Genomic DNA, 26,119 nt, shown 5'->3' on the forward strand with positions numbered 1-26,119 from the left:
CTTCCAGATTGCATCCTAAAATTTCGCTGGCCCAAAAATTGCAAACTTCTGGCAAATGAAGGCCTTAGCTTTGGCACCCCTGGCCCTGTAATATCAAATCACAGCTCCATGTTAAGTTTTACTATTCCACATGAATGAAAGGTCAAAGGGAATAAGAGCTCAGTGGTGTTCCATTAAAGAAAAAATCTGTTCATCTTAAAGCAATATGATCTTAAGGGAGTCCACACTGAGAAGGGCAGTGAACAAAAGAACATGGCAGTGAGTGGCTGTTATTCCCTTGGAAGCACATCTGCATGTGAGAAGGGTGTTCACTTTCACACTTCCAGGCATTTTAGGTCCTGCTCAGTTGTCCTTTTCAGGCCTGATAGAGTTAACATTTTTCTCCAAGTGTTTGACTTACAGGGAACAGTAGAAACTTCTATCAGTAGATGATTTCCCATTTAGGTGGAAAATGGCATATTACTCCTTTTCCTGCCCTAAAAGTGTTTTCTACACTTTGATCCCATGAATATGAAACATCCTTCTTATCACCTGGGGAGCATGAAAGGGGTTCCTGCTCACAATCCTGATTTTCACAGCATCATCCTTAGGTAATGTCCAGGATAGTCATCTGACAGGTTCCATTTGGAGTGCTCAGAGATGAATTCATTAGGAAATGCCATTGGATGTTCTAGCATAATCAGTCCACAATATTCCTACAGAGAAATCTGGGACCTCTGTTGTCATAAACAAGAGTGACCAGGCAGGCATTTGGGTAAGACAGTGAGCTGCTGGTAAGTGCACTTCTCTTTCATCCACATGAAGTTGCTTTTAGACCTCTGAACAGTGAACTTCAAATCCTGAAGTTTTCTGCCTCCTTACCTGCTCTTCACTGTGCTCTACCTTACTCTTGGCCCTTCCCTAGGCTCTGCTCCATGATCAGCTTTGGCTTTCCCTACCACCAGTCTGTGATTGGAGATCATACTTTGTATGATTTTAATCCTTTACGTGTGCTAAGGCTCACTTTATAATCCAAGATATAGTCTATACAGGAGAATGTTTTCCTGTGCGCTTGAGAAAAAGGTGCATTCTGCTGTTGCTGGATTGCATGTTCTGCACACATTCTAGTTAGTTTATAGTGTTCAACACTCTGTATCCTTGTTCATTTTCTCCCTAGTTTTTCTGTCTGTAATTGAATGTAGGGCATTGGAATCTCCAAATATTATTGTTGAATAGTTTATTTCTTTGCTCAATTCTTTCAGTTTCCTTCATCTTTCTTGGAGTTCTGTTATTTGTTTATACATAATTACTGCATCTTCCTGATGTGTTGACACTTTTATCGTTATAAAATATCCCTCTTTACCTCTACTAACTTTTTTGCTTTAAAATCTATTTTGTTTCATATTAGTTTAATCTTTTTAGCTTTCTTTAGTTGCTGTTTGACTGGAATATCTTTTATTTTACTTTCAACCAGTTTCTATCTTTGAATTAAATCATTTCCTATAGCATATGGTTGGTCCTTGTTTTTCCATTCCATCTAACAATTTCTACCTTTTGATTAGATTGTTTAATCCATTCACATTTAATGTTATTATTGACATAGTTGACTTTATATCTGCCATTTTACTTTTTGTTTTCTATGTACCATATCTTTTTTGTTTTTTCTCTCCCTCTTTTAATGCTTTATTTTTCATTATCAAATATTGTCTTTTAAAAAATTAGTAGCATACATTAACAGTACATGGGGTTTCATTGTGATATTTGCTTAAGAACGTACAGTGTGCTTTGGACAAGTTCACTCCTACTATTATATTTCCTTAACTCTCCTCCCTCGTCCACCCCTTTTCCATACAGCATTTAGTAGATTTCCTTATGCTATCTTTATATTTATATAAATATATACATTACACTCATGTCCTATTATTATGCCTTTATCCACTCCCTAGATATGATTAAACTACAAATATACCATAATGCCAATCAAGAAATACAATGTAAAAGTTTTTATGAGACGACAAATAAATACACTATTTACCATAGCATTTTTTGAGAATCCAGCTCAGTCTCACTGAAGTTCCCTTATACATAACAAGTCAGTTTTCTCCTGCTGCTTTCAATATTTTCTCTTTGTCTTTAACTTTTAACATATTAACTATGATTTAGCTAGATATGGATCTCTTTGTATTTATTCTTGGAATCCGTTGAGCTTTTGGGTATGTAGGTTATAGTTTTTCATCAATTTGGCGTGTTTTCAACATGTTTTTCAGTGCTGGGAATTGAACCCAGGGTCATGGGTCATGCTAGGCAAGTACTTTGCCACTAATCTACACTCCCAGCATTAAATATTTTCTTTCTTCTCTCCTTCCAGTATTCCCAGTACGCATATGTTGTGCTAAATGGTGCCCCACATTTCTCTGAGTCTTATGTTTCCTTCATTATTTTTCTCTCTGTTCTTCAGATTGTGTTCTCTCTTATTATCTATCTTCAAGTTTACTAAGTCTTTCTTCTTTCAGTTCAAATCTACCATTGGGCCCTGTATTGATTTTTGTTGTTGTTTTTGTAGTTTTCAACTTCAGATCCATTTGATTCATTTTAATGATTTCTCTTTACCAATAGATTCTCTGATGAGGCATTGCATCATACCCCCTCTTGCTTCTTTAAGCATTGTTTCCTTTGATTCTTTGGACATATTTATAATTTGCTATTTGAATTCTTTGTCTGCTAAGCTTATATCTATGTCTTCTCATTGAGAGTTTCTCTTACCTGCTGTTTCCCTGTGCATTTCTCATAAATCTTTGTTGGAAATTAGACGTTTTAGATAATATATTATACTGATCTCTACTTCCCTTCTCCCTGGGCTTGCTGATATTTTTTTGTTGGTTTGTCTGAGTGACTTGGATGAAATAACTCAGTGAAGGCATTTATAAATAGTCATGTGTCCATTGTGAAGCCATTTATCCACTTATCTGATGTTGCTCCTCAGAAGGCACAGCTCTGGGCATGACACCCTGAGATGACAACAGTTTCAGCAGGGCTCTATTCCACTGTCTTTTACCCCAATCTCTCTGCTAAACCAGTTGTCTCTGTTGGTATCATACCTAGATGTAGCCTCCACTAATTGGTAGCTGATTGCTTTATTGTTTTCAATGATGCCTGGGCATAAATTGTCCACAGTTTGATGTAATTAAATTCGTCCTCTTTGCAGAAGTAGTTTCTGAGGCTTGTTCCAACCCCAGGAGTGTTATTTGCTTCCTGGTCTCTGTTAAACTTCCAGCTTAAGTTGATCTGGCCTGTTGCTCTCATGGAGCTACCAGTCTACTATTAATTGCTTACCACTCTACAGTTTTCAATAGTACCTTTAGGCTTGAACTTCCTCTTGCTCTCTGTTCCATAAAGTCATTTATTTATTTATTGTTTCACTGGTGGTGGAGTCCTCTGAGTCACTTACACCACCATTTTGGAAATAGAAACTCTTTTATCTTGTAATTCTTTTTTTTTTTATCATTTAATTTTCATTTTATTCTGGGTAATTATTTTAACTTGATTATTTAATGCACTTTTACATAAATAATAATTGGAGTTTTATGGATATGATCTTGCAGTGGGGATATTTTAAACACCAAATCTTGTGTCTTCATGCCAAAAAATTTATTTACTGTAATTATAGACCAATACAAAAGTAAGATCTCTTCTCCCAATGTCTTTGATATCTGTCTCATTTTCATTTCAAAGTAATACTGTGATTTAGTCATTACATTTTACATCAAACTCGAGCTTAATCAAAGCATAAGTGTCAGGATAGTATTTTATAAATAGATGATTTAAATATGAATCTTATTTTAGTTCTGTTCTGCTATATTTTCATTTTATTCTAGATAGTGTAACTGCTTTAACTCTATCATTTAAGCCACTATTACATGAACAATTAGAGTTGTATGGATATAATCTTGTAGTAGGGCTATTTTAAACTCCAAAGTTTGTGTCTTAATGCCAAGTAATATATTTACTACAATTAGAGACCAATGTGAAAGTAAGATCTCTTTTCAGAGTTCTTTTGATTACTGTCTCATCTTCATTACAATTTACAACGTTATTCAGTCATTATACTTTACATCAAAATCAAGCTTCATAGAATTGTAATACTCAGGATATTATTTTATTAACAGATGCTTTAAATATGAATTCATTGTATATAGATAGTGCATTTTAATTTCATTTTGTAGATAGTATATGTATTTTAAGTTGATTATTTAAAACAAACTTACACTAACAACAATGTTAATATGGAATCTCAGTGGGACTATTTTAAACTCCAAATTCTGTGTCTTTATGGCAAGAAATGTATTTGCTGTCATTGTAGACCTGTGTAAAGGTAACTTTATACTTAATTAAATAAATTTTAAATGGCTTAAAGTCCTGTTTGACCTTTTGTTTCAATGGCACACAAAGAGGTTCATTACACAGCTCAGGACATGCTTGGGAAAAGGTAGAGTAAGCACTCAGCTCCTCTTCAGCCATGTTTGCAGTGCAGATATGAGCTACAGGTTTAAGTGTCAAAGAATTGGGGTGAGGAGACAAAGGTATGCATAGGTAAACAGTACCAGTCGCAGGTGTGATCTGGTTGTCCATTATCTCAGTTCAAGGGTTCCCAGAGTGGTTCCAGAAAAGATGTCATCACTGTCATCACTTGATGGGAGTCATCCTGTTCCCATGAGATGATTGTTCCTGCTCCAGGGTGCAGCCTCATCATGAGGGCTCATTGTTCTCATTTGGAGCGGTGGTCTGTCCTACAAGTCTCCACTGCTCATCATGGAAGTTTCAGTCATTGTCATAAAGACGTTATTGGTCATTCCTGTCCTTCCATGATTCCAAGGAGGCTGCAGCAGAGAATGGCTCAGAGCAAAGGACAACAGGTACAAAATGGAGACAAAGATGCAAAGCATCTCCTGTTTATAGTTAATTCATGGGCAAAGTAAGAAGTCAGTGCTTTTCAGCAAAAGAAACTTGAGTGCCTTTTAAAAGTGTGGATATAGGACAACCACCAGTCAGTGCATTAACCCAACACCCCACTTCCCCACAGGGGGACTCAGCCCAGACACAATCTGCAATAAAAAGGAAACAAGGCATAGAGAAAGTGACATTGTGGAGATGGCAGGTCCTTGGGCCAAAGAGCTCCTTAGTAGCATCTGGGGATTTCATGGCCATCCATTAGCTTTGCTTGTCTAGCGGGAGACTGAGGAGCTTGGGGTCCAGCCTGGCTGATCCTCCCTTTGTGGGTCTGTGTAAGATAGGGGAATGAAGGCAGAGGCTTGGGCAGGGAGCTGGAGGCCAGAATCCTGTGCTTTGTCCTGCCAGTTGGACCCTGGAGTGACACCATCTCTTCCCAGATTTGTTAATGTCGCTCTGGAGGTGTGACACCACGCATCTGCACATCCTGTGCCCTAGGCTCTCTAAGGCAAATGCCCAGCTGGCTCAAATCTGTGTAACAAAGCTAGCATAGCCACTGCTTGTTGTGTTCCTTGTGATTGGTGTCCTCCATCTGATCCAGCTGTTTTTCCTCCACCAATCCCCGGGTTGAAGACAACCTGTGTCAGGTTTCTGTCCTGTTCATCGTAGTGGACAGCTTCCTCTGGGACAGTCCTTGCCCTGTAGTTACCCATGAGGCATCTCTAGAGGCATTTTGCCATGGGAGGGGGACACCATTCATATCAAGCTCTCTGCATGGCTTGGGAGGAAAGTTGAATTACAGCTGCCAATCCTCGGAGGAGAAGTTCAGTCTCCAGGGTCTGCCCTTTTTCTCAGCCACTCATGGACACTCCTGTTCTGTTTGTGCAGGCTCCTGTCATAGTGACGTGGGAAACTCGCAGCACTTGTTCAATAACCCATTGCCAAGGCAAACTCTTCACCTCTGATAGCAGTGTAGGGGAGATTCAAGAAAAGGAAACAAGGCTGGAAGGCTTGTACCTCCACTGGAGCAGTTGCTAGTCTAAGACCTAAGTCTTCAGAGATCACAAAGGCAGTAGCCCTCCGGGGACTGATAGAATTAGGTAGAGCAACTTCAAACTCTTGGTAAATCTTGGATCTGAAAGATAGCAAATGAATTCATGAAGATGCCTGCAACTCATGGGCCACCGTATTTGTCTCGCAAGCCAACAGTGCATCTAAAGACTCCCCCAAAGGCAACGTCTTCACCAAATATTACTGCAGTAGGATCTTTGGCCAATGAGTTACCCAAGGCACTTGTTACTGACTGAAAAAGATTCATTTTCTGAGTTTGCCCGTTCTCCCGGGACTCGGGGTCGGGCTGGAACGTGAAGTGAGCCACCTCCCGCCTCTGGGCCACATCTTCGCCAGCGGAAGCAGGTTGCAGGAAGTCCCGCGCTCGTCCCGCAGCACTACGCAGCCAACGCCAGTGTCCCCCTGCTCCGGCGACACGGAGCCTCAAGAGCCCACCTGCAGTCACTGCCGCAGCCGCCATCCCCTCTTGCTGGTGGTGGAGTCCTCTGAGTCACTTACACCACCATTTTGGAAATAGAAACTCTTTTATCTTGTAATTCTTACCTGAGAAACAATTATTATATGTTTCTCCAGACAGTCTAAGACTTATGGCAGTGGGTGTTAGAAGAGAATTGAGAAAGGAAGAGAGGAAGGAAATCTGGCCTTATTGACATACAGAACTGTTTATCAAAATAACTTCTTTCATTGCCATATTTTATATTTTCAGCTAACACAGTTTAACATCATACACATGAAGCTCTGTGTTAGATCTTGGGCTACAAATTCAAAGAGCTCACAGACATGTACAAAAGTGAAGCAATGCTTGCCACATAATATGGCAGGACTACAGGAGACCTGAGCAGACTGCTGTGCCATAGAGGGGAGGGATTGATGTTCTGTGTGGGGGCATTAGGGGATGCTTCACGGACAGAAACATTCCAGATGTCTCTTGAAATAAATTCACCAAACAGAGGGAGGTAAGGAAGAAGAAATGCATTTGATGAATAGGGAGTAGTATGGTCAAAAAAGAAAAAATGCATATTCAAGCAAGGTATGTCTGAACAGACTCTATTAGAGAACATCAGGTATTTGAGTGTAGTTAGAACACAAGGTGTCTTATATGGTGGGAATGTCCGAAGAAAAAGCTTATGGTGGAGCCAGTTGTTAAATGCATAAGGTTTGGACATGATCCTATAAACACTAGGGAGTCTCTGAAAATGTTTAAGCATCAGAGAGAAACTTAAGGTTTATTTTAGAAGGATATTCCTGATGAGTATAGGAAGATGGTTAGACTGAAGTCAGGGAGACAAACTAGGAAGGTATTGCATTTCTTTAGACACAAGATGAGGGTTTGAACTAAGGCACCAGTGTTGGGGATGCAGAGAGGTGGGAAAGAAAGATCCAGGCAAGGGGAAATCAAAAGGTCGTCGTGACTAATTAAATACCAGTGGTGAGGAAGGGGAAGAAGGAGTCAAGGATAATTCCCTGCTATGTGACATGAACGAACATTAGGCCCAAAAGGAAGGGAATTTCACTAGGACCCTTAATAACACACAGGTTTGTACCTAATGCACTGACTAATCTAAAACAGCCATTGGATTTAAATGAGATCATTTTTTCCAAGAGGAGGGTATGACTCCTGTATGCACATGGTTCCCTCATCCTCCAGATACTCAGAACCCAAAATAAATATGTTTTCATTTAGGATGGAAATGCAGATGGTCTCCAAATGTCTGACTGTCTATCTTGTTAATCAAAGCTGGGCAACATTAAGCGCTCTGTGCTGAGCATGAAAATAGTCCTGCCTCAACCTCCCTTCTAGAACTGACCATCTCATAGTGTGACAGGAGTCAGAGGAAGGGGTCCCAGCTGCTGGCTCCATTCCCTCTGCTCTTGGTCCCCTCATAATGGCTGCATCCATGCTCTCAGACCATAACCTATGTATGACAAAAGCATAACTTTGGTCATCTACAAACTGTCAAAGCCATAAATGTGTACACAAAGTCAACAGAGATGTGTGAAACATAGGGAAAGAGACAGTGGAAGGTTATTGCATTGACATCTGAGGTAGATTTTAAGAAGAACCATGACCAGACAGAGATGTAGGAGGAGGAAGATGGGTGATGATCAGTGAAGAGGGGAAAGTCATATGTGGGAAGTGTGAGCCTATTCATTTTGCTACGATATGAGAAGACACCAGCTGGGGGACAGAGGCAGATGCAGAATGACAGCACCTAACAGGGTCCAAGACCAGGAGTTTTTACTTAATGCAAAAGGCAATTGGCAGCCACTGTGAGGAATCTGAAAGGAGAAGTGATGATATAAAAAATATGATTAAATAAATTCAAGAATTGCCAACTGATGGGATATCATACAGTTATTTGTAAAAATGCTTTTGAAGATTTGTTAGTTACAGGAAATGTTTCATCAAAAGTGAGAAAGATTAATTCAAAATTTTGTTTTTAAGTTTAATTATGTTACAGAGATCTAAATATGCATAGAAAAAAAGCTAGAAGGAAATACACTAAAATATGGTTGTTACCTCTTTGTGGTCAGATTATAGATTTTTTTCCTTTCTTTTTTAGTGTTGAAATATTCAAATGGTATACAAAGAATGTATTACTTTAATTTTTTTAAGTTACCTTAAAAATATTGTCAAAGAAATTTGATCAGTTGGAGTTGTTGAGACTGAAGGCAGATGGATCAGTAGAGGTTTGCACCAGGTTCGAACCGTGAGTTGGAGTCCTGGTCTCATGCTGGGGAAGTGAGATACAGGAGACAAATGGAAGGCTTAACCCAGAGGAATAAAGGAAAGGACACCATGAGGTCACAAGTTACACATTCAAAGAGATGAAAAGAGAGGCCAAATGTCATAGGAAGGATAAAGGTGCTATGTGGAATTAAGTTGAAAGTAGAAGAGATTAAGCAAAATCTAATTCCTTGTGGTCTTTTTTTCCTTAAGTGCTCATGAGATACAAGGTTAGCCAGGGACTTTCTATCTGACATTAAAATGAAACCCTGAAGAGATTTTTTTTACCAAGAGCTTTATTTGGTTTGCTGAATTTCCTTTAATGTTAAATATTTGATCCATGCTAAAGATCCAGTCCCGTCTTGATACCTCCAGCTCTCTATCTAATCATCAGTTAATGGATGGTTACTGCATATTTCCTCTGTACAAGTTTCTCAGCCCTTAAAATCTAGTGGAAAAAAACCCACCGTTTTACAAATGTAAGATAGTATAAAATAGATACAATATGATAAATCTCGGAGGCAGGATAGGTACACTGGTCTAAGTAGTTCAGTTGATGCATCTGATAGGCCCCCATTATCTGGCCCCACCCCATCTCTGTAAACTTATTTACCATTATTCTTCAATATGTACCTCTACCCTAATCAAGCTACCTATCGTCCCTCTTCCCAGCTCCCCACACTCATTATGTCAATTAAGAATGCTTTTGTCTACAAATATTATCTATTAATGACTTAGGTTATAAGGGTAGTTGCTGTCTTAAAAAGAAGTTTAAAGATAGGTGACCTCAGAGTTTGTCATTGGAGTTTCAGGTTATTGCTTCATCACTCTTAGGATATTAACTCTTCATCCTCATATTAGTTGCCTCATAGTGACAGGATACCTGCTATAGCTCCAGACATCCATTATGTTCCCATTTAAGTCAGGAGAGAAAAAGAATGGTGCTACCAAACTTTCCTCTTGAATTTGTACCTTTATCAAGAAAGCAAAAGCCTTCCTAGAATTACACACACACACAAAGTTTCTTGTACATTTTCTTTGGCCAAAAATGTATCATGCCACTACCTAAGTTATAAAAAAAAAGGGTAGGAAGATGGACATAGGCTTGTCCAGCTATTAGCTTGACTTTGTCCAATGTGGTATCCATTAGCTCTGTGTGGCTATTGAGTAGTTACAAGGTGACCAGTACAGCTGAGGCTCTGAATTTCTAATTTTATTTTATTTTTATTTAAATATAAAAATAGCAACAAAAATTTATTCACTAGGGCCAGGCATGGTGACTCACAACTATAATCCCAGCTACCTGAGAAGCAGAGACAAAGGACCATGGTCTGTGGCCTGCCCAGGCAAAAGCAAAAAACCCTATCTGAAAAACATCAAAAGCAATAGGACTAGGGCTGTGGCTCAAGTGGTAAAGTGCTTGACTAGCAAGCACAAGGCCCTGAGTTCAATCTCCAGAACTGGCAAAAAGAAAGCTAAATTATCTGTTAGACATGCCTTTGTTTTTTTTATAGGACGGCATTTCATTTTCACCGTGGTATGATGTGTTATCTTTTATCGTGATATCTGTCAACAGGCACATTCATTGTTTCCAGTATGACACATAAACATTTAATTAGCCAGTTTGTGACTATGTATATAAATATTAATGGAAAATATTTTTGGTATTCAATTTGGTTATATTGGAAAATTTTTAAGTATGTTTACATCTTACAATTGTAAATTTTATGAAACATCAATATAGAGCAACTGTTTCTTTTTTTAATTTTAATTATTTTTTTTTCAAACTTTTTTTTTTATTTTATTATTCATATGTGCATACAAGGCTTGGGTCATTTCTCCCCCCTGCCCCCACCCCCTCCCTTACCACCCACTCCGCCCCCTCCCTCTCCCCCCCCTCAATACCCAGCAGAAACTATTTTGCCCTTATTTCTAATTTTGTTGTAGAGAGAGTATAAGCAATAATAGGAAGGAACAAGGGTTTTTACTGGTTGAGATAGGGATAGCTATACAGGGCATTGACTCACACTGATTTCCTGTGCGTGTGTGCTACCTTCTAGGTTAATTCTTTTTGATCTAACCTTTTCTCTAGTTCCTGGTCCCCTTTTCCTATTGGCCTCAGTTGCTTTTAAGGTATCTGCTTTAGTTTCTCTGTGTTGAGGGCAACAAATGCTAGCTAATTTTTTAGGTGTCTTACCTATCCTCACCCCTCCCTTGTGTGCTCTTGCTTTTATCATGTGCTCAAAGTCCAATCCCATTGTTGTGTTTGCCCTTGATCGAATGTCCACATATGAGGGAGAACATATGATTTTTGGTCTTTTGGGCCAGGCTAACCTCACTCAGAATGATGTTCTCCAATTCCATCCATTTACCAGCAAATGATAACATTTTGTTCTTCTTCATGGCTACATAAAATTCCATTGTGTATAGATACCACATTTTCTTAATCCATTCGTCAGTGCTGGGGCATCTTGGCTCTTTCCATAACTTGGCTATTGTGAATAGTGCCGCAATAAACATGGGTGTGCAGGTGCCTCTGGAGTAACCTGTGTCACAGTCTTTTGGGTATATCCCCAAGAGTGGTATTGTTGGATCATATGGTAGGTCAATGTTTAGCTTTTTAAGTAGCCTCCAAATTTTTTTCCAGAGTGGTTGCACTAGTTTACATTCCCACCAACAGTGTAAGAGGATTCCTTTTTCCCCCGCATCCTCACCAACACCTGTTGGTGGTGGTGTAGAGCAACTGTTTCTAATGTAAATTCACTGTCCAAATTGAGATGTGCTGTAAGTATGAAATATGCAAAGAGTTCAAAGACTGAGTATAAAAAAACAAAAGTAAGATATTTAAATAATTTATAAATACTGATTACAGGTTGAAATGATAATATTTGAGATATACCAAGTTATATAAAATATGTCATTAACATTAACTTCATTTGTTACTTTTAATATTTTCAGTGTATCTACTAGAAAACCTAAAATTATATGCATGGTTTGCATCGTATTTTTATTGGACAGAGCTGGTCCAGAGAGAGCAGAAGGAAAACATGAAGAGAACTGGCATTGATTTTTAAGTTGTCCAACCAATAGCACTGTTCACTCATGTTGCCTTGCCATCTGCTGATGAAGAATGATTACTCTCTTCAGCTGTTAACCGGTTACAGCCTAGTGCTCCATAAATCTCAACTGTGATTTGTTATTGAAGAGACTCCTCTTGTTGAACTGGGCATCAAATAAGATCTAGCTGGACTTCAAGCAAATCCTAGTTTAAGGCTGACTTCTTCCAAAACTTCTTTGACCATCAATTTTAGCAGTGTTATGCATACATGCATTCTTACTTCATATAGTAAACATTTGTCATGTCTCAAAATAAATGTGAAGGGGGAATGCAAGAATGAATAATAATAATTCTTCCAGAGGGTGTTATAAAAGGTCTCTCAAAAGAGATAGTATTTAAAGTGAAATTAGAAAAAAATGAATTGGAGCCTACCATGTGAGAAACAAAATCCTAAGCCAAAGAGGCCATACTGCAAAGGCATGAAAAGGCATCATGCATTTGGATCTGTGAAAAATTTCATGTAGCTGAGGTATAGAGTGCTTGGAATTAAGAGTGGAGTAGAAAAGTAAGCATTTTGTTCCACACAAATTGAATGACTATTTGGTTGTATAGAATTCTAGGATTGACACATATTTTCTCTCAATACTTTAAATATACTCTTCTGTTCTTTTCTATTTCTATTGTTGTTGTTGGGCAGTGTGCTAACAACATATATGCCATTCCTCAGTGGGCAATAAACATATTCCCCTAGCTCTTTTTAAGATCTGTCTTCTTTAGTGCTGTTAAGTCCAGGGAATGAATTTTGTTTTTACTTTTCCTGATCAACCTTCTTTGTGTTCCTGAATATCAATAGTCACATATTTATTATTTCTGGAAAGTGCAAAGCCATTATCTTTTCTGACATTGCCTTGCTCCATTCTCTCTCTTCACTTCTTTAGAAACTCCTGTTACACGTGTGTTGGACCTAATTACTTGCTCTTTCACATCTCAACCTCTTTCACATTTCCCATCACTTTAGATATCTGTGCTATGTTTTATGTTTTCTCAGATCTTTCTTTTCTTTTTGAGTCTTTGTATCAAAAAGTATCTAAAACCATGTACTTTTACATTTTCAGTTACCTGAACTGTAGATTTGGTTTTTTAAAGCCAGCTTGAAGTTTAGTTTTCCATTCTTGGAACAACAACACAAGAGTTTGATACATACTCACACAGCTAGTTAAGCACCATGTCTCACTAATAATGTCTGCCATACTCAACTTCCTTCCTATTACACTTACCTCCTCCTTGTTAGTGTCGCTTAGAGGGCAGGTAGTAGAGGAGCAAGGAGGCTCAGAATGGACAGTTAGGGGCATCAAAGGAGAACACAGAACTATGACAAAATGCCAGAAAAGATCAGTCAATGATAAAAGAATATTCTGAATACTGAATAGGGACCAAGAGATGTGAGAACTGAAAACCATGCACTAAAATTGCCAATCAGTTGCTGATTGATAACTTTGATAATTATTATATAATAACTTTATTTTTCATGACTTTTATTGATTGTTAACTACAGGGGTAAGATATTCAAAAAAGCTATTTAATGATTGATGGATGGATTTTATTTGGGGGGAATAGAGAAACATGAAAATAGCCTTCTGGTAACTATTATTTCTATGGAAGTAATGGATTCAAGAAACAAGAAAAGCAGTTTAAATGGAAAGTAATTTGGAAGAGCTGTAAAATTTGGAAGTCATATAATTTAACCCAGAGCCAAATTGCCCATCTAGCTTATGGTATCTTCTTCAGTGGTATAACTATTTAAAAGGGCAGCTATTTGCCAGGCACCAGTGGCTCATGCCTTTAATCCTAGCTACTCTAGAGGCAGAGATCAGGAGGATTGCGGTTCAGAGCCAACCCTGGGCAAATAGTTCGCAAGACCCTACCTTGAAAAAAACCCATCACAAAAAAAATGGCTGGTGGAGTGGCTCAAGGTGTAGGCCCTGAGTTCAAACCCCAGCACTGCAAAAAAAAAGTGGGTGGGGAAGGCAGATATTTTTAAAAGACTAATTGGAAATCTCAAACCATTCTTCCAAAAAACACACACTTGGACCATGTAGGCTGCAGTCCACTCCGGGCCCATTTCTCCTTATTGTGGTCTTGGGCAGTGTTAATCATACCCAAGGCATCAGAGGAGAAAAATCATCTTTTCAGATCAGCTACTATTTTTGCAACTGAAGAGGTAACGATCACTCCAGTGTTTCCCCAGCCAAAGATCAGGAACGCAGCAAGTGCCCTCAGGAGCAGGCTTTGTAATGGAAGACCTCGGAATTCTCCTTACCCCACAGACCCATCACCAGATCACGTTTATTTAACATGACTGTGTGTCTTTCAGTCCATCTGTCTAAGTAACCTGCTTTGGGCAGCTCAGAAGCATCTAGCATTACTAACTCTTTAACAAAATTGTGGGTTAAATCAACCCAAAGATATTTCTTCTTTGGCCTCAACTCCAGTAGGTCCAAGTGAGTTAGAAGTGGCTGAGGAAGAAGAGAATTTCCAAGAATCATACATTGTAGGAATCTTATGCTGTTGGCTGCAAAGGTTGATTTTGCATCAGTTCTGAAATGAATTTTCCTGATACATTACTTTCTGTGCCATTTTTTACTGTTTATTTTGTTGCTTGGCTCACACTGGGCCTGAGCTTGACTTCGGTCCATATGTCTGGAAAGCATAGTACAGTTTGCTCTCTTTCTACACATCCTGCTTTCTTAATAAGAATGTTCCATTTTTCTTTAATACAGAATAGTTGATTATAGCATTTGGTAACAGGGCAAAAACTGATAATTTAGTTAAAATGAGTCATTTTTGCACCAGACTGGGCGCCCCATGACTCATAATTACAAGTTCAAAGGCTGGTTGTTTGTGACAAGAGGAAGCCCAGCCAGAGGGGCTTTCAGCCTACTCACTCTGCATTCTTTATATCCAAAGAGCAAATTACTGCCCAAGGCTCCCCAAAGCTCATTAGTGAGCCCAGTGGAGTGAAAGGCAGCTTCCGGAGCTGGGCAGAAAGGACAGCCTTTCTACCAAGCCACACCAGCCACCCACAGTTACTCCATTCTGGAGCGTCTGCCAGTGAACATTTTCTACCACAGATGAATGCCAACCTGAGTTTTTAAACAAATCAAATCTAGATTCTTCTTTATTATGCTACTTAACTTTTTAGCACCCTTTCCTTCCTGCCACTTAACAGATGGGGTCAATTATGGCCCCATGCGCTTGGCATTGTTTTCTATAATCCAGTTCTGCTTCTGCCTTAAAGACAAATAGGATTTAAAAAAAAAAAAAGTGAGTGAAGAAATCAGACAAAAGGTATTCATTCATCCAAGTTTGGAAAGAGAAACTGTTCCTATGGTGCTACCACGTGAAGAAAGAAGGCGAAGAAAGCAGAACAGGCACAGTGGGAGCTGTGAGGCCACAGGAGACAGCACAGAACATGGTTTCCAATAGGTGCCTTTGGGGCTAGGAACCCTTCTGCTGTCACTAGTGCCAGGAAAAAAAGGAAAGGGCATACTGTGGCGGTGTTTAATGTGTGTGTCCTACCCTAACCCATACTCACTACATAAACAAGGAGCGCCCTATCCCCAGTACAGTGCACTGTAAAACAGAGCTCCAACTAGAACAGAATGATGGAATGGAAGAGAGTGCTGCATGGCAGAGAGGTTAGAGCAGGGCCTGTGGAGGTGGAGGGATCATGATCCAGAGGAATTATGGTGCAAGGGCCCAAAGGAGGCCAGGGGACATATTGAGCAGTGTTAATCTTAAATGAGGAAAAGTGCATTTAAATGGATGCCAGAATGGATGCCTTGTTAACTTGACTTATCATCAGTTGTCAACCAGGACCTTGAAACTCCTTCCAACTCCTTCCTTGGAGTTGTAGGTTTTTTTTTTTTTTTCCTTTGTTTTGTTGTCAACATCGACATGCCTAACTATTCTATCTGCAGCAAAATAGTTTTATCACTACAGATCAGAAAACTCAAAAGAGCACAACCAAAATGTTGGCACATAAGCAGATACAATATCCAGCTCTGAGGGTTTTGAGAGACATAATTTACCTTGAGTTTTCTCAATGCTTTATGCCTCTGGGCCCACCTCCTCCTATCCAAAAGGGAGAGAAAAAAATCATTTAGCAAGGGCCTCCTATGATCTAGGTACAGGTTTGTATTTTTCCATGTCAATCCCTTCTAATCTTCAAAACGGCCTGTGAAAGAGACATCAATAGCTTTGTTTCCTGGATGAGGAAACTGAGGGTACCACCTATTTGCAGGTTCATGAATTGCAGGCTCACCTATTTGTAGGGGCTTTCTTGATGGTGTCTGACTCACAAATCATGAGCCACAGTAAACCACTCTGTAATCTGTCATCCAAGGTCTAGCTCCTTTCAAGACATTGGGTACTTTCTTTCATTCAGTATATATCATCAACCAGCTAGTGTGTGCCAGGCACCCTAAGTATTCACAGCTTCCAAAACTCTCTTTTGGTTAGATTTGCACACTTGGAATGCCCTGCACACATCTCACAGCCTGGTCCTTCCCTTTTCACAGGCTTGTGCTTGCTTTCTGATCCAAGTTCTCTGGAATGCTGGAACCTCAACACCCTGTCCCAGTAGCGCTTCCATTCTCCTGCTCCACTGCACACACACACATAGATGCACACGTGCAGATCTCCTTCCTTCTACTCCAAGGGCCAGGGGTATGGAGTGATGAGCTCAAGATCATGCCCTAGTGGGATGTCCTTTTGTGTGAGCTCTTCCCTCCAAAACTGCCAGCAAGGAGTCAGCTGGCTTCTTATGAAGCAAGAGCTGTAATTCGGAAATTCCCTCTGGGAAATGAATTGAGAAATAATCCAAGTGTAGACACACTTCCTCAAAGAGACTTCCCTCTAGCCCCACTACGTAAATTAGCGCTCCCATCATTCTTATCTTCCTATTCTCTTACTTTTCATCTTCTCTCTTTCTAGAGCTAATAGTAGGTGTTTGATCTGCTTCTGTTGTCTGTTGCCCTCAGTAGAATGTAAAATCTCCAAAGGAAACAAGCCTTACTTCACCATATTCCCAGCTCCAAGAATAGTAACTGACATATAATAGGCACTGTCAATACTTGTTGAAACAATTTGATAAATGTGGAATAATATTTATGCATCAAGACACGCACTGCATCATTATTTATGTAGCATATATATATATAAAACAATATAAATGTCCAATGTTTGGGAATAGTCTGTAATGGCAATATATCATATAGCCATAAAAAGTAATATTCATGAAGATTTTAATAATTTATAAAAAGGAATTATGAGATGATATTAAGTGAAAGTGAAATAAACAGGCAACAAAACTGCATGTACATTACCATCTTAACTACAAAGTGAAACAAAACATAGAAGAACTGGAAAGAAACTATGGGGAATCATGATTTTTTTCCCCTGCTTCTTTACACCATTCTGTATTTCTCCATCTTTCTACAGTGGGTAATATATACCTTGATAACTAGAAAAAATGAAATAATATCTTTTACATGCTCTTAACTCATCAGGCAACCATCTCACAAGGGCATTGACATCTTTAGGTTCGCCTTCCATGGTGTAGCTAAGAGAACAACTCTTCACACACCTTCCTGAAGGGTTTAGTGTAAATGATTCCTGGTGGTAACTTAGGCTCTGTGTCAATGAAGTACAAATGGCATATCCGGATATTAATTAAAGTGGCTAACCCCATACCATTCTCAAGTGATGATAGATAATCCCCAAATATTCTTATCTGTCTCCCTCAGAAATGGAAGGTCTTTCTAGGAACAGGAAAGGGAGCTGTTCCCATGAGCCACATCACATTTATATGTGGCCATTAGTCTCCCTTTAAAAATAATTGTTTCTAGGCTTAGAATGAAATAAAGACAAAGCAGGGTGCTGGTGGCTTATGTCTATAATCCTAGCTGCTCAGGAGGCAGAGATCATCAGGAAGATCTGGATTCCAAACCAGCCCAGGCAAATAGTTCTGTGAGACCATATCACAAAAAGAGGGCTGGTGGGGTGGCTCAAGGAAAGGTCCCTGAGTTCAAGCCCGAGTACTGCCTAATGAGAAAGAAGGATGAGGTAATGAGGTTAATTAGTACCAGCCTATGGGCACTGACCCCAGCCAGGTCCCCTGAAGAGAAGGGCTATTTTAAAACTGCTGATCCGGGTGTAAAGAGGAAAGCGGGCAATCCCACGGTCAGGGTCTTCACACAGGAGCAGCTGGGACTGGATGTAGGAAGGCAGGGGCAAGGGTGCCAGTCTGGTACCTATTAGAGGATCTATTCTGAATGGGATTGTGACTCCCTCCTCCCTTTCTTCTTCCTCCCAGAGGAGCGTAGTCACTCTAGGTAGCTTTGTGGGGTATTCATTCTACACAACACATACATACATGTAGTAGCACATACATACATGTAGTTTAAAGTGGTGCCACATTCTAGGAAGGATATAAAACAAATATAGGGTAGAAGACAATTGGGGTGGATTGGAGAACCAATGAAGATGACATGAGCTGAGAACTGATAACGAATTGGTAAAGATCCAAGGAAAGAACATTCCTAACAGAGAAACAAGCAGCAAGTATACAGGCCGAAGGTAGGAATAGGGTTGACATGGTTGAGGAGCTGAAAAAAGGCCAGCGAACCAAGAAAAGGCATGAGCAAAAGAGATCTGGGTGGAGCATGAGGAGGGAGAGACGAGGCAGGGCCCAATGCATGTCAGGAGCCCTGCCTCCTGTAGGGCCAAGAAGGCTAGGGTTCATTCAGGCTTAGAGCTTGCCATGGGAAGCCACTGGAGAGCTTAAAACAGTGACATGACTATGTTCTTAAAAGATCACTCAGTGTGCCGTGCGGAGAATGTATTACAGGAGAACAAGAGGGAAGCTGGCAAAGCAGTGAGGAGACAGCTGAAGTAAAAATGGCATTGATTTAGGCTAGGAAGAAAAAAAAGAAACCAAAACAAGCAGAGAGGTGTAATGTATGCTTTGAAAAGATTGCTAATAAGAGCTGACGTCACGTGAGGGTTGAGGGATCGGGAAAGAGTCCCAGGAGTTTTGCTTGAACAAATGGTGCCATTTACTGGTACGGAAACAATTAGAGGAAACAAATTGGGGTAGAGCGGGGAGTGGAGAATGGTATCTGGGGCTTGTTAAGTTTGAGATGCCAATTAGATATTCAAGTAGAGATTTTAAGTGAATGATTAGATGTCCCAATTTGGCCCACAAAGGAGAGGGACAGAGCTAAAGATAGAAAGTTTGGACCCATTGGTATATAATGCATATTAAAGACATGTGACTGAATGAAAGCATTTGTTGAAACTTAAGTGCACCCAGAGCTGAGCCCCACTGTGCTACAATATCTGGACACTGGAAAGAGAAGTCAGAAAAGTAGGGGAAAATCAGGAGCAAAGGCCAGGGAAGGAAGTGCTGTAGTCAGGAGGACGTTAGATCAGCGGCCGTGTATTAGTCAGGTTATGCTCTCACAATAACACTAAATCTCAGTGCTTAAGACAGCGTATCTCTCAGTTGCATTGCATGAACACTGTGGGCTGGAGGAGTGGGAGCTGTGGTCCACATGCACTAGAGACCCACGCTAATGGAGACTGTTTCGGGGTTAACTCCAGCACCACGCTGAGGAAGACAGCATGGAGAATCACACAGGGACTTCTCAGTGCGTTAGCTACTCATGGCCCCCAGCCAGCCTCAGTCACACACACCTTCCTAACTATACAGCTTTTATTTGCTGAGGGCTCAACTAAAATAAGAACAGGAAGTTGACCCTGGTTTTGGCAATGCTGAGATGACAGGGGTTCTTGAAAGGACCATTCCAATGGCATGGAGGGAGTACAGTTCCATTGGACTGATGAAGGAGAGAATGAAACGGGAGGGCACTGAGATGGTGAATATAGAAAACCCTGTCAAGACATTTTCTGTGAAAAGGTCAGAGAAGTGGAAGATTAATGGAGTGAAGGGACAATATTGTTAAGAGAGCATTTTTCCCCTGAGTATTTAAGTGTCCTTCACTGTCCATCCTTACTATTAGCAGTGATCTTTTATTCTGTTTTGACAGTGAAATCAAGGCTGGTGAATATGCATATTTTAACCTTCTACTTTAAAGTAGAAGGGGAAATTGCTCAAACAAGAGAGAAAGGATAAGGGAAGAAGGGAGGCCAGGAGAGGATTTTGGGAACCACAGCCTGGGCAGAAGATTGGTCTTTGATGGTGGAAAGTCTGGATGCTGGGGCTCCATGGGTGCCCATGGGTAGGCACAGTGCTGGGAAGATAAGGAAACCCCTGTACTGTTGCATCTATTTTGTCAATGAGATGAGGCTGTTACTGTGGAATGAGCAGGCCTGCTGTGGTTGAGACGCAAAGAACACAGAAGCCGTGGAGCCAGCCTGACCATTTAAGCCACTCTCTCTCCCTACATAACCTATAATTTGTAACCACCTTCAAAATTCTCCTACTGTGTTAAAGTAGCTCTTGCACTCTAAACAGCTTGGTGTGGTGGGTTTTTAGATGACTCATTATTACTTATGATGATAATTATAACTCATTTTTACACTTCCACTTTATGTAGTGTGTTCCATATTTATTCAATCATTCTGTCAGAAACTTTTAAATAAATGAATCCTAGCTGCCATTTTCTGGGGTTTTTTTGTAAAATGTATATGCCGAAAAATAAATTAGCACTATATACACAGTTTAGCAAGTAACACTTTTAAGAAAAACAATTTCACCAGAACTCTCTCATCCTTGCTCATCCATTCAGTCAACAAAGCTTGTTGGCAGTTTCTAATAGGATTAGGTGCCGAGCTTGGAGTTACAGTAGCATGCTCGGGGCACATGGACTAAGAAATAGAGAGGTGAGGTGGTCACGGAAATACATCACTATAAAAGTATTCTGAGGCTCTAAAATGGAGATATGCCCATCTCCATGGTGATGTGCCCATAGTGCCACCTACTCTTATTAATCCTTCACAATAAGACAGAAATGACAATAAGATGTAGCTTCACTGCATAACAAATGGCCGAGACCGAGAACAATGTAAAGGGCAGGCAGACCCTAAATCATATGACTCATTACTGAAACCAGCACTCAGACCCATGTCTTCTTACTACAAATTCTATCTCCCTCTCACAAGTACTGAAGATGAATTATAGGACGGTAGCCTGATGTCACAGTAATGCAAGTCTTTGATCAATGGAGGGAAGGAGAATGGCCAGACAAGCCTATGGAAAGCTCCAGCAGCCTTTGCAGGGAACACCCTGGGCAAGTTGGACACTGGTGGAGTGTGGTTTCCGTCCTGGAAGTTGGGCCCAGAGTCCCCCAGTAGCCACAGGACCCCTCCACCCCCAGATACCAGGTCCTAACAGTCAGTCTGCAAGCCAGGCCCTGCATCCTGGGGGCTCCTCTGCACACATGTCTCTTTATCTCTCTGACCCCATGCAAGAATGACACCAGCTCCCTTCCCTCCACTTCTGCTCCTTGGTTCCTTGGAACATTCCCCAAGAAATCCCTCTGAAATCTAACAGAGCCCTCTTTTGCTCTGTCATAATCATTTCCACCATCTGTACCCGCAGACCATCAATACATTGTCGAGTATTTTCTCAGCTTTTTGACGTAAGCTTTGACCTTTTCATATCTCCAACATTAAGTTGTAAAGTCAAGGACAGAATTTCTTTTATTTACCTCCAACTAAACATAGAAAAGGGGTTTCAATGGAGTAGATAACCAGTACTAGTTGACAGATGGTCTGTTTCACCAACTGACTCACTGCCTATGTGAATAAACAAATGGTGTGTTCTAACTAAAGTGGTTTCCAGAGAAGCAAGGGCACGGAGGTCAGAGGGAACATGGTGGCCTCCTGGTCCTTTCTACCTCTTTTTCATGAGTGCCACTCACTCAGAGGTGGGGCTTCATCTGCTCAAAGCCCACACTCATGGAAACTGGGTCTGACCCTTTTTTCCAACACAGCCACTTTAAGGGCATGAACCATTCTATTGTGGATACTTGTCAGAGCAGAGTTCTATAAAGATTTGAGAAAGATAATTAATTGAATCTAACAGAGTTCACTGACTAAAAAGTCCTTAATGGCAAAGTCAGGACTTCACCACAAACCAGTCAACTTTTCTTTTACCTCTGATCCTCACCCTCCCTAACTCTCTACTGCAGGAATCAGCGCCCCCCATGCATCTGGTGCTTCCTAATTTTCCCTTTCACAGAGCCCTCCAGCTCTTCGGTCTTGTGCATTGATGATGTTCAGTCCAAGTGACAGTGAGCTGCTCTATCACTTGAGCCACTCCACCAGCCCTACTATTTGTAAAATAGGAAACAATGCCTGTCACATGGAAAGTACATGCAAAATTAATTTTCTCTCACCTTTTTTGCCCAAAGAGGAAACATTAACATATTGCCTTATACTTACCTCTAAGCTAGGGAAATAGAATTTTACTTAAATCCATACATACTTCAGGGAAGGGGCATTTTTGCTACTGAGCTAGAATGTAATTTTTCAATTTTCTTTTAAAACATTTATGAAAATAAATGAGACAGCAGTGGAATCCATTCCCAATTTAGGCAGAGAAAGGAAACTTGACTCATTTTTCGGATAACGGGGCATGCCCACAGTACTTTAGCCTCTGCCTCCCAAGCACAGACTGACACGAGAACTAGATTCCCCAGGGAGGCAGCCAGACAACAGGACCCTGTTACCCAGGTCCTTTGGAAGTAGTGCAGGACGTCTCAAGACACGAGGACTTCCTGTGTTTCTCAGGTTCTGCAGAATGTGAAGCATATTTCTACGCTGCTGAGGAATGCTGCCTTTCTGCTCAGTGGGCCTATCAGTTAACTGCCCTTCCACTCACAAAAAGTCAGGACACACATATCCTGCCACGCAAATTCCCAGGGTTGGTCCAAATCTTGGGCGTGGAATTAAACAGTGAGGCTCTTTTGGGTGGCCACAGCATGCTGTCTTATTGAATGGAAATGTTGCTGGCCTCCAGATTCCTGAGCTAACTCCAAAACCCAGAAATGCCAACATGACCCAGGCTTTTCTCCAAGCTCAGTGCCTGTGTCTGTCCATGGGTTTCTCTAGGCAGCCCACACGGGCAATTTGTGCTGAATGAGAATGCTCATAAAATAAATATCTACAGAGGGTTGGTTAGAAATATTGGTGTGTTTGGCAGATGACCTTGAGGACCACTGCTTAGAGATCCTACAATGTGATTGAAAGAGGAGACCACCCTCAAGGAGCTTTCCTTCAGAGGCTCAGGGTGTCCACTCACTTGCCCTTTCAGGTCTTTCTTCAGCTGCTCAGGGGAAAGTCCAAGACATAGGCACAGCAGCAGAAGGGTGACTCAGACTCAAGACAGAAGGAAAACACAATGTGCCCTGAGCACTGCCCCCTATATTCCACCCAGCCCTTGAGCTTTACACTTCAGGGCCTATGTGGGTTGCTGGTGGGATGTGTGATTTCTGGCACCAGGAGTCAGGAACCCATTTGATTTATTTAGATGTGGTGCTACCATTGGGTGGGTCTCCTAAGGTTTATGTGGCTTTCCACTTCAGATTTTCCCTTTGCTCTCCTCCCTAACACCCTTGCCAAGCCTGCCATGCTTCACCCTGATCCAAGCCAGCACTGAGAATCTCCTAATTAAAGGGTCTCCTTTGATAGCTTTCATGTGGCAACCCAGGAAACTCCAAGGCAAGTCCTAATCTGAGGACTTTAGCCCAGGTGATATCACCTGTGTTGAACTCAAGCCTGTAACCCCAAAGCCTCAGGCACTAGCCCATTCTAGAAGTCGTCAATCAAAATCAGGAGTGTCTTTGCTCAGTCAGTCCAAAGATCTGATCTCTGGTCCCCACATCTGAAGTTACTTTGGCTGTGGCTACATGGGGTTGTTTTTTGTTTGTTTGTTTGTTTGTTTGTTTTTCCCCTCATCTTCAGATCCATATCCTGCTGGACCTACCCAGCAACCCCTTAAATTGTAGCTGGGCTTCTCCTGGCCCTTTTAGGTAAATACAACCAAAACAAATGGCACTTCTTTCTGTGGTGACCTCCATCACCCTACTTATGGAGGAACATGGAGGGGGTGCACCTCAGTATTTACTCATAGACAGTCCCCTCAGCAATCCAGGCACACTCGGGCAATGACACATTGGAAGGTGCCAGGGATCATCTGCCTGTCAGTTCCTAAGGTAGTGGAACAGGTGGCACAGGAATGAGTGACAGCAGTAACTATTATTAAATGCCAGCTGTCATTTAATTGGCTAGTAATCTGCAAGCCATCCATTAAAGGAAGAGCTTCTCTGCCAGAGATGATCGACTATAGAGCCTTCCCAAAGAGCTGTGCTGAAAACTCTAATGCTATAATTAGTTTCCCTGGCAAAGAATGCTGTGAGTGGTTAGCAATGCCTTCCATGGGTGTGAGGAAGGAAAGTGGTGACCAGGGCCTGCATGTTTGCTAGCCCTGTCTTTCATGTGCCTTCCAAAAACCCCCTCCTTCCTAAGTGACAGCAGCCTGCCCACAGTAGGAGGAGAAAGCTGAAGACAGTACCTCAGATGTCCTTTCTAATCTTCCTGGGAGATGCTCTAATTCTCTCCATAAGATCTCTTAGCCCTCCCCGTCCCTTGCATTTATTCAGCCCAGTGTCAATGGATCCATTGGTCTCCATAGGAGACTCGTCCTTTGCCCCACAGTTTCTGGGGCATTTACTTTTTATGGCCCTGGGGACATCCTTGTCCAGACACCATTCCCAAGAGGGTTGGATCACTGACTTTTCTCTGATCCTCATAGCCCTCCTGACCTTTGTTTCATACTCCACTTTGATGAGTTGTCCGTCCCCAGCTCTGCTTCATCTCTCTCCTAAATCGTTCTTCTTTTTCCTCCTGTCAGTCCATTTGTTCTAACTTCTGCACACCCAGAAATGGAGTTCTCTTCTAATTGTCTATGCAATATATTTTTATATATTTCACCAAGATCAACACTGAGAAATGTCCACGTGTATAGAACCTTATATCAGATACCACACAAAACATACTCTATCCCTACCTATTACTTTCCAGCCTTGTATGCACTCATGTTCTACATAGTGTAAGTATTTGTCCTGTCACTATATCAGAATCATTCCCTTACCTTCCATTTCAAAAGTTGCCACTATCAAACTGAAGACAGTGTAATCATCTTCCCATGTCCATCCACCCTGCTTTAACACTCAATGTCCCCCACCCAGCTCAGAGCCTTCTCATGCTTTTCATCTCAAGCTGTGTTCTCCAAACCCTTATCCTCTTTGGAAACCTCTTGTCTCTCACTTTTCATCACTCCCTGTTGGTCTTCTTTTCTCCCCCTCTCTTCTACACTCAGAGAACCTTGCATGAATAAGTGTTTCCCAAAGAAAATATATTTTTGGCTCTAACTGGGAAATCATTTTTCAGCATGAATAATACTAGCTTCCATCATTTTACTTTTGTCAATTTTTAAGCAATAGCTTAAGCAGCAGTAGGTTGTTTGGGAACAGCCAGGAAAATAAGCTCTGGCCCACATGCCCCAGACTAAAGGAAATTAGACAGCAGGCCCAAAGGCAATAGCATAAACCCTTCACTTCCCATGTTTGTCCTTTCCATTTGGTTTCCATGGGACCTTGTGTTGAGATGGGGAGAGCTTCCAAAGGTACTGAACTATATATTCTTTAGCAAAATAAGAAACTGAATTTTAGGGTGACAAAAAAGAGAGCATTGAGAAATGGGTGAGGGATCAGTGCATAAGATTTTGGATGCCTCATGGTTTCAGAAACCCAATTCCAAGGCTAGTTTCGAAAGTCCCTCTTGACTGCCATTTCTAAGTGCCCATTAATCAGTATCAAAATCCAGAAGAGCTTGTATCTTTGAGACTTGAAAATATTTTCCAATCAACTCACAACCCAGAAATGCAATGTCTTGTTTTGGGGGCTCTCCTGTAGATTTTAATTGATGCATCAATCTTCTCTTAGTCATCTGGGATTCAGTGCTGGGACATGTGAAATTCACTAAAAGAAAGCAACCAAGAGCTAGAAAGAAACATGGTAGGTCAGAACTCTTGGTGAGGAGCTGATTCTGAGAGATTAGAATAAAAAGAAGGCTAAGTTTATGTCTAGCTAACTGTTAGCTAGCTGTTAACAAATTATGGAAGTTTTCTTTGTTAACCCTAAAGTAATGATACGTACAAGGACAGTTGTGTTTTCATAAAAGCTTCTTAGAGTTGGAATTCATTTTTAATGGTGGGCTATTAAGCATAGTGACACGGTTGGGGGAAG

The 26,119-nt window shown here is 40.9% G+C and overlaps 2 protein-coding genes across 4 annotated transcripts in view; one reads left to right on the plus strand and one right to left on the minus strand.

Moving 5' to 3' along the window:
* Positions 1-26,119, plus strand: part of Kif6 (kinesin family member 6) — a 359,724-nt gene that overhangs the window by 226,177 nt on the left and 107,428 nt on the right. The gene's annotated exons all lie outside the window — the stretch shown is intronic.
* Positions 5,858-6,463, minus strand: LOC141425636 (2-oxoisovalerate dehydrogenase subunit beta, mitochondrial-like). Its single transcript, XM_074082262.1, has 2 exons — positions 6,112-6,463; positions 5,858-6,061 (listed from the first exon to the last, which is right to left on the minus strand). Exons 1-2 carry the CDS (start codon positions 6,455-6,457, stop codon positions 5,988-5,990), a joined length of 420 nt encoding a protein of 139 aa, XP_073938363.1. The 5' UTR covers positions 6,458-6,463; the 3' UTR covers positions 5,858-5,987.

Source organism: Castor canadensis, chromosome 8 (assembly GCF_047511655.1).
Source record: "Castor canadensis chromosome 8, mCasCan1.hap1v2, whole genome shotgun sequence".
NCBI classification, from domain to species: Eukaryota; Metazoa; Chordata; class Mammalia; order Rodentia; family Castoridae; genus Castor; species Castor canadensis.

What these genes read in the sequence shown, in the direction of transcription:
- LOC141425636 (XM_074082262.1), bottom strand. Translation starts at nt 6,457, where the DNA reads ATGGCGGCTGCGGCAGTGACTGCAGGTGGGCTCTTGAGGCTCCGTGTC. An exon ending in TGGCTTGCGAGACAAATACG is followed by an intron (nt 6,062 to 6,111) that starts GTGGCCCATGAG and finishes GCTATCTTTCAG; the next exon opens with ATCCAAGATTTACCAAGAGT.